A 14,763-nucleotide genomic window follows, 5' to 3' on the forward strand; every position below is an offset into this window, starting at 1 on the left:
TCTTAAAACCATGGTCGGAGAGTGCATTCCCGACCCCGTCTCGTTTCGTCTAGTTACCATCCTTGGGTAGGCACATTATAGAGATGGTGGGGGAGAGTGAGAAAATGAATTAATACCAAAAGTGGGAGAGTCCAAGGAAGAATTGAAGGGAGAGAAAGAGAGTCCAACCTCCTATACACGTTCGTTCAAGTATGCTTAAGTGTAAAATTTCAATGCAATCCGATATATTAGTGTTGGTATGATCGTACTCGTGATAAGTCGAATGGTAAAGATCAAGAGAAAAGGGATAGAGAGGAAAGTGTAACATATTTTGTTGCGGATGATGGGTGGAAATCCAGCTCATCTTTCTGAGAAGCCCACGTGTAAGAGCTGCCAGTTCACAGACATATATGTTCTCTACGCTACACTTCAAAAAAAACATAACCCCCTCAAATTTTTATGCACATTAATTAATTTAATTCTCAAAGTATAATATATAATATATAACATATGATATATATATAATATATGTTATGTATAGCTAGCTGTCTCCTCGTCCCTAACGCTGGCCACACCTTCAGATAATGACTTCTCTCTCTCTCTGCCAAACCAAAAAGAAAAAGCTCATTCACTCACTCATTAACCTAAGCTGTATACTATATAGTATAATTTATATATATATATATATATATATATATATATTTATATATATATAGCCCTTTTACTTTACAAACATGCATAACATAAACCATATTTTATACGATGCTTCTGACCACGACTTTGGTTGGTCAATTCACTTTTAAGTTCCGTCGTGGCTCCATCTATATATTGACCTTTTAATACTCTTTCATTAATTTAATTCTTATTTCATTATTAATTTAAATACTTAGTTTGTTAAAGATTTTTGTTCAGTTTACTTTCTTACTTACTTTTTAGAATAATGCATGTTTGTTTTTAAGAACAAGTATTTTTGCAATGTTGTAATGTTTTACCTTTTTTCGCTGCAAGATTCCAACATCCATAAATAGTATATGATAAAATAATTTTTATGTTTTGGAACAAATTGAAAATTCAAATAAGAAAAAAGAAAATTATTTTTGGTTGTTTCCATAATTTCTATACAATTTTAATAAATATTCTAAAAAAAGAAAATAAACAAGAAACATAGTTAGTAGCAAAATATTTAGGTTTATTAAGAAATTTAGAAACAAGAAATAAGAACGTTCTATCTTTAACTGAAGAAAAGATAAGGATATTTGTTTAAGAACGAGAATCTTTCATAGTCGTTGTGATAGTTTTACGTTTTTCCGCGGGGACTAAACCCTAACATGACATCATTATTAGTTGTTAAAGCAAATTTGATTTTGGAAAAAAAAAAGGGATTCAAAATTAATCATCCCCAAATGTCCAAACTATTTGCTGGTCAAGTACAAAACAGAAGCAGATGAGGTGGCCAATCCCAAGAGGGTTAATTTTGTCATATGATATATCTTTAGCTATAAATATTTATCTAATTAATTAATTACCAGCTGCACAGCAACCAAAGAAATGTGTATATGTGATGTGTACATATTAATTATTGAGAGAGTACATATATTTATTAACAGAACTAATCAGCTGTCCACCAGATCATCAACTGTCATTAAAGGAAAAAAGAAAAAAGAAAAAATAATAATAACAAAAACAATTATAACATATTTTGTATACACGAAGCAATCCAAAGCAATGGAAAAAAAAATACCTCCCAACGAGCAACCAACATTAAATTTTTGACAAGTAGAAAAGAGAATGTAAAGAGAAATTAAACGTTTTATTTTTTCCGCAAAAATAAATGTAAAACGATATTAAGCTACCAAGTCATCCACCACTAAAAACTTGGACAACTGTTTATTTCTTAAAAAATAGAAAAAAGTATTTCATTTCTCTGTATTCTTCAAAACACTAACAATGATGCCAAAACGAGCTGTAATTGAGATATATCTTCAATCAAGAGATTGTGAGTTCAATCCTCCAATCCACATATTGTACTAAAAAAAACAAACACTAACAATGGTTGAGCGAGAAATTCCTACTAATCAATTAGGGCTCATTTGGTAACGTTCATATTTTTTATTTCCGTTTCTTAATTTTCAATAAAGAAAATGGAACTGTATATATGATCCCAACATTCATGAATTCAAGTATGATTAAACAATATTTTTATTTATGTTTAAGAACAAATGAGAAAGGAGAACAAGCAAGAACAAACTCGTTTTTGTTGTTTCCAAAATTTCTATATAATAAAAAACATAATTAGTTGCAAAATGCTTAGATTTCTTAAGAAAATTAGAAACTAAAAACAAAGAAATAAAAACGTTACCAAACGAGCAATTAGTTGCTAAGTATTGTTCTCTCATATCTTGGTTTTGTAGGGATCAAACTTCATATGCCATAAGTAGTCCAATAGCAAAGCAACACGTGTCTGTGTATTGGAACAATACTTTGATGTTGACAGTTGATGAACACTCATTTTCACGGTAATCAACTAATTATTTTTCTTTACCATCGAACTTCATCTTGAGCTATAATTATAATTTTCCTATAACCCGAACATCGTAGAAAATATCCGAGTGTGAATAATACCAAGTCAATAGGGAAGTATTGTTCATAAGATATAAATCACTGTATGGATTGGAGGGTTGGAGTTGGAGAGCTGCATTTTAATGCCAAGACAGAGAGGACAGCTTCCTCCCAAGTGCTCCTCTCACCCACCTGTCATTTGCTATTACATAACCCACCAACCCACTTCTTCCACCTCCCCAGCCAGCAAATTAGAGTTTGCACCTGTCGGATTTTCTCTCTCCTCTTTTTTCTTTTTCTCCTAAAAAACTATCTATCAAATTATAACAACCACCACCAACGGCTTAAACCGTGTGGCAGTGGCACCAGCTCCTCTTTTTTTCTTTTTTCTTTTTTCTCTTCTGCCACTCCCTCTTCATTATGATTGTGGACTCGAAAAATGGAGGTGCCCAGAAGAATTATTCGGAGCTAATGAAGTGGAAGGCGCAAAATATTTTAGTGTAGTGCGGTTCCGATTCATGCAGAGGAAGAAAACGTGTGTTGTAGTCACGATTTTGTTTTTGCGGCCATGGCATACGCACATTACCGATCGCAGTTCGGAGACACGACTTTCACCAAAGTTTTTGTTGGCGGGCTGGCTTGGGAGACGCCCACTGAGGAAATGCGGAGGTATTTTGAGCAGTTTGGGGAGATTCTTGAAGCTGTGATTATTACTGATAAGAACACTGCAAAGTCTAAGGGATATGGATTTGTGAGACCTCTCTCTTCTTGCTTTTCTCTCTCGATGCGTTATGGTAAATTTTATCTTTTGTTCGTATTCTTAATGGTTTGAAATGTTTAGGTGACTTTTCGGGATCCTGAATCTGCCAGAAGGGCGTGTGCTAATCCGAACCCAGTCATTGATGGCAGACGTGCAAACTGTAACATCGCTGCATTGGGACGGCCTCGACCTTCGCCCCCTCGAGGTGTGTGACATAAGTTTCTCTTCTATTTTACCATTATTTAACGGCTAAGAAAATCACTGATAACTTAATCAGTCGAATTAGGTTCCGTTTGACAAAAATTTATTTTGGATATCTTTTGTGCACAGGACGAGCGCAGGGTGGAATTAATCCCTATCAAGGAAGCACAATGCAGGCAACGCCATCGTATAGCGGAGTGCCTGCACCATTAAACCAACCGCCACTACCGCCAGCGCCTCCGCCGCCTCCCCCGGTCGTGTATTCGCCGTACGGGTGAGTGTCGAGTTCAACTGATCCTTTTAGAAAGGGATGAAAATGATAAAAATGTCAGGAGGACTGAGCTTACTCCTCCGAGGTATTTTTCTGAAAATAGCCAATGGGGAAAAAATGGGCCATGGTGTGTGGATTGGAAAGTTAGGGTAATACTCAATAGAGCTGTCGGAGTTTATATTATAATGATGGAGAATTAAGGACTTTAAACTCAAAGTAAATATGAAACAAAAAAAAAAACAGGATTATTAACCTAAGGTTATTTGGGTGTACGAATTTGGTATGATCAGAAAACACATGGACCCATGTGGGTCTCCGTGCATCTTAATAATTATACACGGATATAATCAATTATCTTATTTTTCTTACCCCTCTCTCTATTGGTCAAAACTATACGTTTCGACTCGAATATTTGAAAGAAAGTGAGATAGAATAAGCAGTCAGTAATTTAGAGGTCTCAAGTTCGATAATACCAAAAATTATTGATGTCTCGTGAGTCCGAACCTTGGTAAGAAGTCTGAATTTAGAAGAACGATGTATAAAGCGTCGGGGCATGGAGCGTGAAAGTCAAAAGTGAGAGTGGTCCAAGGGGTTACAATTAGGTTCTTGGTTTGTGCGCATTATCCTGTCTGTGGTGAAAACTACAATCACTGTGATTTCCCCTCAGTTTTTTAACATCAAATTTACCAGAGAGATCACTTAGCAGTTTTCCACTGTGTAGAGTTCTTTCCAGCGGCCACCCACCAATTAACAACAACAACAATTCACCAATGGGAATTCTTGACCACTGACCCAAAAGAGGCAAAAAAGAAAAAAGTCACAGTCAGCCCCATTTGCCAGATTTGAGCTTGTGTTTCATAAATAGAATAGAAATCCATGACTGGTGGCTAAGGCAATTAATTAATTTCCAAACCCCATTTCCTTGTTTTGCTCTTGCAGATACCCATCTTACAGTCCTGATTATGGCTACCACCCCCAAGTTAGCCTCTCTCTTTCTCTTACTCTCTCATATTATTACTATTTTTTTCTTTTTCTTCATTGCGGCATTTACTCAAACAGTTGGTGGGCATAACAGAAATAACTCTTGTGACATTGAATTGCCGCAGGCAGTGTACAACCCACAAGTTCAACAGCCACAATACTACCATCAATCCCCATATTTGTATGGTTACTCAGTACAATCTCCCAGAGCAACATTTTCCAATGCTCCTCCTCAGTCGCATCATCACCGTGTACCGCCTTCCTATCTCTACTATCCCGCAGCGGCTCCTTCTCCTCACGCTCAATTCGAACCCTCATCCTCCTTCTCCAACTATCCTCCCCCGCCCCTCTTGCGCCACCGGTTTTCCTCTACAGGTATCTATGTCTAATAGATCTCTAAACTTTATTATAAAAGTTGCACATGAGTACCTGACACAAGTAGATAAATAGATTATATTATAAGGTAGGTAAAAAGGAAAATGAAAAGTGGGGGCCATGTGGGTAAGCCCAAGGCCATGTGAATGAGCTGTCTGGGCCATGGAAGCAGGCCAATGAAAAAGGTTGAAAGGAAATTGATGACAGAGTAGCATTTCATTATATAGACAGCTACTGCACTCTCACCTGCATTTCCATGTGTGGTTGAGTTTCCAACCTATTCTATTACCCCTTAATTCTCCCTCGAAAAATATTTGGCTCTTTCTCCATTACCAGAAAAAATTGACAATTAATTAATTTTTATAAAAAAAAAAAATTTCTACTTTTTGCATTTATAGTTCCTAATTGTCAAATATTTAATAGTGGTAAAAATAGGATTACTCTTTACGGTTAAAGAGCAAGTCCAAATATTTTCCTTCCCCCTCCCACAACATTTATGTTTCTTTCGTCAGTACCCTATCTTTTGCATTGTTGAATTTTTTATAATAAATGAAAAAAAATGATATTTTGTTTCGCTCCTAGCCAAATTAAAGAGCTGTCAAATATTTTATCTGATTGATCAGCACTTATCTAGCCGTTGACCACCGCTATCAAATTTGATGTGGCAATTGTACGGTGAGATAAGAATTAAACTTTATTAATTGATTCAGTTGAATTATGTGTGGCTTTTTCCATTTTGGTAGAGTAGACCCAAATTTTGTAGCTAGCTGTGTCCAGCTGTCTTTAGAAATGGACCACTTCCATGTTCCAAACTTCCAACCATTTTCTTTTTTTTGGTCTCAAGTTCTCAACTTAATTTACTTACTTGTATTATAAGTTACGATCCATAAATTATTATTATATTTACATTTAAATTTGATAATGAATATTAATTATTAATTATGGGTTTTCCAGATTCACAGACATCGCAGCAAACTCCCACAGAAGCAGAAGCAGAAGCAGAAGCAGAAGCAGGAGCTGTTACTTCAGAAAGTCCAAGCACTTGAAACAGAATCAGAATCAGAATCTGAATCTGAAGAAGAAGAAGAAGACACATTCATAAAAACCAACCAAATTATTGGTTCCATTTTCCATGGAAGAAAAAAAAAAAGAAGAAAAATGGGGGACGAGCTAGCAATTGTATAAAGTTGACAACTTGATCGATTTTACACTCTCTTGAGACCCCCAGATTTTTTTTTTTCCCTTTTTTTCTGCAGAGGCTGTGCTCAATTTTAGGAGAGAATCGATCCTGCAAGTTGACCTAATCAACCACTTTTTTTTTCTTCTTCTTTTTCACTTTTCAGGAGAAAAAAATAGTTCTGTTTTTCTTGCGTTTTTTTTTAAATCTAAGTATATCGTTAATTGAAAATATAATAATTAATTAATTAATCTATATGCTATGCTAATAGATGTATGTGACTGTTTTATTCCTCTGAGGAATGTTTATGGGTTGCAATTATGAAGTTAGGTTGTTGAATTTGCAATTTTTTTTTTTTGAATCAATTGTTGAATTTGACAATTGATGCACTAGAAACTGAACTTTTTTTTCATTGAATAGAATAGAACAGACAGAAACTGTGAACCTGTAACTTCGCCAGGGTAGACTACTGTTTTCAATTAATTTGTTGGGATTTGTATATCTTAAGCATAAAATTCAATAGTTAGACTTAATTCTAAAATGTTAAATTTATTAAGATTTCTGACATTTTAATAAATAGCCATCTTTGACCTACTATGGCCCAATATTCAATCCATCTTTTATTGACGTTGTTGAGGGTGAGAATAGAGTTGCAGACGTAGAGAGTCCGTAGGGTTCCACGTGGCAGTGGGGACCAACCCCACAGTAGATGAACGACTAACGAAGGGGTGGCGTTCGAGTGGGAGGGCGTACAATTGTTCTCCATTTCCTCCTTCTTCGAAGTTACTAACTTAAGCATTGGTGGATATTTGACAACGCACCTCGCCATTGTCGAGATTTGTTATTACCAGTGAACTCATCTGACGGCCATGCCATAAAAAACGTTAGCAAGTCGGATTTCAGCATCAACTGAAAAAAAGTTCAATTCAATTATCCTTCGTTGCTTTTATAATAATATCAAGAAAAATTGGGTGGCATAAATATATTGGGATGAAATATATTTTGACCTACAAGAAAATATATTATCAACTTAGTTAACATTCACAAGCTAATATTCCAATCAATTACTAAAATATTAATTATATAAAGTATGTATCAATTTACATGTACAATTTAATTTAATGAGATTAGATTAGTAAAATTTTCTTTTAGTATAACAAATGAGGATGGGAAGATCTTTTGATCAGATGTCGATTATCGCTTGAATTAAGCTTATGTTAACGAAAAAGCAAAGTTAAAACAAGTAAAGCATGATATTTTAAAAATAAATAAAAACTTAAGAATAAAAAATGATTTCTTGTGAATTAACAGTAATACACATGAAAGAAGAGGATGTCTTTTTTTTCTTTCTTTCTTTTTATTATTATTATTATCCACTGGTTAATTACGGCGAAATTTGTTGATTAATTAATTGTTTTGAAACGGGGACACGAAAAACATATTCAATGTAGAAATTTCGAAGTGACTTATTTAACCTTCAAAATACAAGAGATGGACCATGCATGTGGCGGGGTAATGGGCCTAGTGGCATGGGCGGCCCATGCTGGGATGTTCCAACAAGGCCCAATTCCATAATATCTTTAATTTTAAAATCCTACAGAAATATTTCACCCTTAATCGTTAACCCATAAAATTATAGCATAATGTCAGAGAGCGGTATTACAAAGTAATTTAGACGTTAACATAAAAAAGCATATGTTACAAAAATATTAAATAAAATATCCCAAGCGACACAATTAGTCAAAACATTTACCAAATATTGATAATGCAAGAGAGAGAGAGGGAAAATTAATTATTAAAAATATGACTAACACACCATAAAAAAAAATGACCGACACTACTAACTTGAATGACTTTAATTAAACGAGAGGATAATCAAATTAAATGCCTGTGGTCAGGCTCGGATTTAAATCCATTTTATTTTATTTTATTTTATTTTTGCAAGTTGCAAATTAATATCTGAAAGACCAAAACAACCCTGCCAACATTATTTTGCTCTCAATTACAAGGAAAATGGGATGAATATGAACTTTTAAAAAATGAATCTAAGGGGATGAACGGAGAAGCACTTGATTAATCACTTTCTCCAAATTGAGGAAAGAGGAGCCGGTGCCACGCGCCGCCGCCTCCTCCGCCAGTTTCTTCCATTCTCCGGCCTTGTTCCTCATCTCCTTCCCTTTCTCTCCCTCCATCAACTCCTTCACTTGCTTCACAATCTCCTCTCTCTTCACATCACTATCAATCTCCATTCCGATTCCCCATTCGTTGCAGCAGTACCGACAATTCGTCTGCTGCTCGGCAAAGAACGGCCAGCAGATCATCGGCACCCCGCTGATTATGCTTTCGAGCGTCGAGTTCCAACCGTTGTGCGTTAGAAACCCCCCGATCGCCGGGTGTTTGAGAACCTCTTCTTGAGGGCACCAGTTTGCTAGCATTCCTCTTTCTCTAGTCTCTTCAACGAACTCCGACGGTAGAACCGCCGTGTCCCCCGCCACCAGATCGGGCCTAATGATCCAGAGAAACATCTGCCCACTGTTCAAGAGTCCCCACGCGAACTCCTTTAGTTGATCTTTCGTCATTACTGTTATACTTCCTGTCAAGAATACGAATAAATTTTTATATTAAGTAGCTTAATATTTTTCAAACCTACTAAATTAATCAAACATAAAACCTACATTTACTTTTGATTGGTTAGACGATGTATAAATATATAAATAAAGGGTTAATTATATTATAGCTTATCAATTTAAGCTTTTGAGCTCCTTACCAAAGTTGACGTAAACGACCGAGTTGGGAGGCTTGTGGTCGAGCCACTGGAGGCAACTTGTTTCCTCCTTCCACAAGTTGGATCCGAGCGACTTCAAGTCGCGATCGGGGACTTGTTCGAGGAGTAGCTGGAGGGGACCGATCGAAAAAACTGGAGGCAGAATAGAGGAAAGAGCAGAGAGGGCTTGTTGTTCCAAAGGAGCCATGGTGTTCAAAACAATGGCAGAAGCTCTTTGGGCTCTCTTTGTTTCTGATAACAAGAAATCAATCATTCCATCTTCTGGATCTGTGGTTCTGATGAAGGTCGGAAGATCCTTAAGACGAATGTCTTTCATTCCTGGAATCCAATCCATCACTGTGTCTAGATATCCATTCGTTAAGTAGCTTTCGTCTGCACAAAAAGAAAAATATCTCCAACATTCAAATCACTTGTCTCCCAAATTTTAAAATACTGCAAAAAAAAACAAAAATGAAACTAGGTCTCCGCACTAATTACTGTTCAAATATTTATGCTGAGATACTCGTAAATAAATTAAATTTATCAAATCAAAGAACGGTAGTTTATTCATTCTTAACATAATATCAGAACGAGAGAAAGGTTATGTATTTGAACCCTATTATGATTTAATTTAAATCTTTTGGTTGGAATGTGATTTAATTTAAACTTTTAGGTTTGAAAGGTTATTTATGATAATAACCGTTGGGTGGAGAATCAAAGTTGCACATGCTTGCTAAAGAAAGAAATAAAAAAGCTGAGAATTTTGTGGTATGAACAAATTTTGTTTAACATACCTTTCAACGGAGTGTATCCCTTTTCGACAAGGTGGCGATAGTGAACGTAGCCCAGAAAGCCACAAGCGCTAGTGGTCCAAAAAAGCACTTCCGGCAGGGCCAGCTCCTCCGCCGCGTCCAGAGTGAAGCTCATGACCCCGTCGGAGACTATGCAGCTCACCGGCGGGGCGGCGGAGGGATCGGCGTTCAGCTTCGAGAGAAGCTCTCTGAAGGGCTGCAGGCAGAGGCGTCGCGTGGACTGGCAGAGGGAGGGGATGTCCTGGGTGGCGTCGACGTCGGTCGGGGGAAGCCCGTCCGGGATGGTCTCGAATCGGAACGACGAAAGGCCGTCGAGGGCGGCGGCGCCACGGGACTTGAGGAGGCGGCGGTGGTTGAACTCGGTGTTCACGAAGGTGACGTGGAAGCCGTGGGAGTGGAGGAGCTTGGCCAGCTTAAGCATGGGGTTTATGTGACCTTGGGCTGGGTATGGTATGCAAACTGCGTGGGGTTTCTCCGCCATAGAAATTGAACCCATTTTCTCCTCTTTCTTTTTTCTTCTTTTTCTTTCTGGTTACAGAATATTGGAGAGGATGAAGAAGAAGATCGAGGAGGAAGGATTTTTATAGGCGCCGCTCCAAAATAAAAAATACTTGGACTTCTAAGTAAATTACATTTTCTGGCTCTTAAATATTCGACAATTAAAAGAGATAATTCAAAAATAAACACTTTTATAAAAATGGATGAGTTCTCAATTTTTTACAATAATGACAGGGTGTCTTAAAAAATTAAATATCTTTTGAAAAAATTAAAGAGATGTTTTTTTTAAACGAATATAGAATTAAACCTTGTTTTCCCTCCTCTTGAAAATTTGATAACTTTATTTTTAAAGAAGATCTAATGATTTTTATGTTTTATCTCGTCAGATATTTAGTGGTATGAAATACAGGATCGTTGCTTTTATATATTTTTCCTTTCTTTTTTAATTGAGATTTGGGATATTTGGGCACGTTTGTTTTGGTCAATTTTCGCGGCCAAAAAGAGAACCAAAAAATTACTGAGATTTATGAAACGTCTTTGTATAAAAAGGACAATTGGGTTTGACCCCAAGTTTGACTTCTCATTCCTAAAAAAATCAAAATCACAGATTACGGAATCATGACGCACTATGTTCTTTTTATTTTTCTTTATAGTAGAGGTTTTTATTTGATAATTTTTTAAATAATTAAAAATAAATCTTAAAAAATGTTTATAACAATGGGCAAGGAGACAATCTTTTATTTTTCAATATTAATTACTAAGTTGAGAATAATCACCATGTACATGTTTCATATGGTGGGATAGATGATTTCCACGACACAATAAAACGAAAGGGAGTTACGAAAACAAAAATATTTACATTATAATAGTTGAAAACTTATCTCACTAACCATTTATTTTTTTAATGAGCATGAATACAAGATAAATTCTTCTAATGTAATTCCCTGAAAGAGAAATATGTCTTTATATATAATATTAGGTTTAAAAATTTAATAAATTATATTCCAACCTAAAAAAAAGGGGCAAAAAACTCAATTTCGAAGTTAATCAAAGCTTTTGTAAGCTTAAAAAAACAAAAAAATAATGATGTTTTTATTTTCTAGTGTGGGTATAAACGGAGGGAAAGAAAAAGGACCCGATACGCCCAAATATCGAGGCGGTTTCCACGTCATAGTTACGAAATTATAAAATAATGATTTTTTCTTTTTCTTTTTCTTTTTCTAATTGCCTCTCGGCCGTGGCAACTCCATTGATTAGACCGACTAAATGTAAAAGGGAATATTACTGTCACACGAAAACGACACAAATTTCAACCCGATGCTGCAAATAATTGATCTCCTTTCAAATATTTTGGATTAAATTATAAATTTTAGTCTCAAACATTTCTCTATATAGTGTATTTAATCTTATTCTCTTAAAAGAAATTAACAAAATTATCACGTTTTTAACTTCAAGATTATGTATATTAATCTTGTAATTTAACTGCTATAAAAAAATTTATGTAATTTCAACAATTTAACAATTTTTTATTCTTTTTTCAGGACAAATTATGTGATTTTGTAAAATTTCTTTTATGAGAATACATATTTATTTTACAAGATGTCTCTTATAAAAGTTTTTTTTTTTTATAATATTCTTAAAAGTATTCCAATTGGTTTTTAACTTGCAATTTGTGTTCGACGAACTGCTATCATTAGTGCAATCCATTTAACTCTTGAACCATTAACCCTTGAACTAATTTGAAATAAACCTACCATAATATAATTAGCAGGCAGCAGCATTTAACTGACATAGTTAACAATATTAGTAGGAACTTATTTAAAGGAAAAAAAAAGGTTTATAAATTTATTAAAAGTTCTTTTTTTAAAATAATATTAAAAACTTTTGGAAATTTTGAAGAAAACCTCCCCTAAACAGTGTTCCAATCAAATCCAAGTTTTTTACATAATTTTTTTTTTCAATTTGAGATGCCAACATGAAAACCAACATTTTCAATGGTTAAATTTTATAGAATTAAAGAAAATTCTATGTTAAATTGTAACCATTCAAATCTATTGTAACCTTGTAACCATATCTATAATTGGAGGATGGTTTATGCATTTTACAATATTTCAAAGTTTATTTGTAACAATTTTATTAATTTAAGGGCATGACTGATGGAATTGAACATTTGAGAGTATAATCATAATTATAACAATCTTATAATCGAGGGATAATTTTTAAATTAAGAAAATAATTTACAATATTTTTTTTTAATTAAAGAGTAGGACCACATTTTTTCCCTCTATTTCCCTTCAGTGCAACAAAAGAATTAATGTTTGACTATGCATAAGATTTGAATAGATAATTTTTAAGTTCAACGTGTGGCTACATTAAATTAGACTAATTTGCCGCCTATAGTAATAATGGTCGTAGATGTGCCCAACTTAGAATGAACACATCTAAATGGTGTAATAGTTTGTATAGATTTATTGACTTTTTCATGAAAAGTTGGGGGGATTTTTTTTCTAATATTATTTTAAAACAATTTCTCTTTAAATATACTATAAATTTTTAACTTTTTTAAAATAGCTTTTGTTTTCAAATGCCAGCCAGAAATGTAGACGATTTCACCTGTCCAAAATTTTTTGTGCAACAAAAGCCATTCAAGATCCAGCTTAGTCAAAATAGGTTGATTAGGAAGAGTTTGAGTGGCGGGGTAGATTTGGATGTCGCTTGACGAGGAAAGACCTGCACAAGAGAAACAAACACTCTGTAATTCAACTCGAGAGAGATCGAACTAGAGTGCGATACTTGAGGCCGAAGATAAGTTTTCTATTTATAGATTGGGTTATACGATAGAGGATCCAACCAGCAACTGGGCATGTATCGTGCCTAAGGTCGTACCTCATGTGAAATTCTGAGCTTCTGTTTAGGAATCTTTCCATCCAAAATTTGTTGAAGTACGGAAGGCGATCTTTAGGGAAAATTTTTAGGCGGTCTCTAAGAGTACCTTATGGGTCGAGTATTTCTCTCTTCGTCACGTGGGAAGACTATTTTTATCCCTATAGAAAAGATTATTTCAAATAAAAAATAAACAATAAAACATTAGGCAATGGCATAGTGGCTCCTATTCCTTGCATAAGAAAACAATAATTTTTCCCCTTAATTATTTATTTATTTTTCTGCTTAATTAATGTTCTCTACCTCTAAATTTAAATTTTCTTTTATGTGAACTATTTTTTAAAATTTAATACAATTTTAAGTTAATAAACTTTATCTTATCATAATAATTTGAAATTTTTATTTTAGATTATAGTGACTACAATTATTAAAATTATCAAAATAGACTAATAGTTTAAAGACTTAAATTAGTTTTAAATATGTAAATAAATTATATAATTCAGAAATTGGATTAACAATTTACATCAATGATCAATTGCGCTGTTAAAATTATCGATGGAAGAGTCTGCACAAAAATATTTAAAAAACAGTAGTAATTTATTTTTCATTATTTTATAATATTTATTTATATAGCTCGAGAATATGAAGCTACAGATAAAAAAATATTTAAAATGTCAATTAAAATACAATGTGTCTAATTATATAACAATTATTAAAAAAAAAAACTCAACATACTGAATTAAAAAACTCAATAATCTTTTATCGCTTCGTGTTATATATCTATATAGTATGGGAGAGAATAATATAAATCGTTTAAACAAATGATATTTTATTTTATTATTTTATTATTATAATTTAAAATTGATCTACTTAAAAATAATTCTCTTAAAATAAGAAAAAAATTATAAAAAAATCACACAGCCATATACCAATAAAGAAGTTTATACATTTGTGCAGGAAAGAAAAAAAGCATACATTATTTGGAGAAAGACAATCTCTGACGTGGCGTATGACCTTTTCGCCATGTCACTTAATGAAATAGTCTTTCAATATTTTCCGCATTAGTTTTAAAAAAACTATATTTATGTAATTTCTTATTTTAACAACAATTTTTTGAACGTTAGAAAAAACACATTTACCTTAAATACTTTTCTCAAATGTAATTTTAAAACACCAAAATAAAGTAAAAACTACAATAATAATAATAATAATGAAAACATTGGATAAATAGTTATTTCCTCTTTCCAACGCTATATTATTTTTCTATTAATAAACTGAATTTACGAACCATTTAAGATCATTTTCTATAATTGAGAGACGAAAATATTAATTTTGAAACTACAAACTAATTCAAATTTTTTGAATTAAGTTTTACTTTATCCTAATATTTACAAACTATTCAACACAGAACCACCCATATATAATATGTCTTTATGTATTGATTTATTTTCAATTATTTTTTGAAGTATGTGTCATTTTAATAATGGGTGGATGTCAGAAATA

The 14,763-nt window shown here is 33.6% G+C and overlaps 2 protein-coding genes across 2 annotated transcripts; one reads left to right on the plus strand and one right to left on the minus strand.

Moving 5' to 3' along the window:
• The first annotated feature begins 2,682 nt into the window (after nucleotides 1-2,682).
• Nucleotides 2,683-6,447, plus strand: LOC111020331 (RNA-binding (RRM/RBD/RNP motifs) family protein). Its single transcript, XM_022297014.2, has 6 exons — nucleotides 2,683-3,289; nucleotides 3,380-3,503; nucleotides 3,629-3,773; nucleotides 4,710-4,749; nucleotides 4,877-5,126; nucleotides 6,081-6,447. Exons 1-6 carry the CDS (start codon nucleotides 3,107-3,109, stop codon nucleotides 6,170-6,172), a joined length of 834 nt encoding a protein of 277 aa, XP_022152706.1. The 5' UTR covers nucleotides 2,683-3,106; the 3' UTR covers nucleotides 6,173-6,447.
• A 1,731-nt stretch (nucleotides 6,448-8,178) lies between these two features.
• LOC111013025 (7-deoxyloganetin glucosyltransferase) lies at nucleotides 8,179-10,492 on the minus strand. The gene is made up of 3 exons (XM_022287392.2): nucleotides 9,862-10,492; nucleotides 9,071-9,460; nucleotides 8,179-8,896 (listed from the first exon to the last, which is right to left on the minus strand). Exons 1-3 carry the CDS (start codon nucleotides 10,373-10,375, stop codon nucleotides 8,349-8,351), a joined length of 1,452 nt encoding a protein of 483 aa, XP_022143084.1. The 5' UTR covers nucleotides 10,376-10,492; the 3' UTR covers nucleotides 8,179-8,348.
• Between the last annotated feature and the right edge of the window lie 4,271 nt (nucleotides 10,493-14,763).

Source organism: Momordica charantia, assembly GCF_013281855.1.
Source record: "Momordica charantia cultivar OHB3-1 chromosome 11 unlocalized genomic scaffold, Mcharantia_2.0 BLBB01000011.1, whole genome shotgun sequence".
In the NCBI taxonomy this organism is placed as follows: Eukaryota; Viridiplantae; Streptophyta; class Magnoliopsida; order Cucurbitales; family Cucurbitaceae; genus Momordica; species Momordica charantia.

Excerpts from the sequence above, each read along its gene's own strand:
- LOC111020331 (XM_022297014.2), top strand. The coding sequence starts at position 3,107 with ATGGCATACGCACATTACCGATCGCAGTTCGGAGACACGACTTTCACC. Across the intron at positions 3,504-3,628 it reads TCGACCTTCGCCCCCTCGAG|GACGAGCGCAGGGTGGAATT; the intron begins GTGTGTGACATA and ends TTTTGTGCACAG. Across the intron at positions 3,774-4,709 it reads GTCGTGTATTCGCCGTACGG|ATACCCATCTTACAGTCCTG; the intron begins GTGAGTGTCGAG and ends TTGCTCTTGCAG.
- LOC111013025 (XM_022287392.2), bottom strand. The coding sequence starts at position 10,375 with ATGGGTTCAATTTCTATGGCGGAGAAACCCCACGCAGTTTGCATACCA. Across the intron at positions 9,461-9,861 it reads GGGATACACTCCGTTGAAAG|ACGAAAGCTACTTAACGAAT; the intron begins GTATGTTAAACA and ends CTTTTTGTGCAG. Across the intron at positions 8,897-9,070 it reads GGTCGTTTACGTCAACTTTG|GAAGTATAACAGTAATGACG; the intron begins GTAAGGAGCTCA and ends TATTCTTGACAG.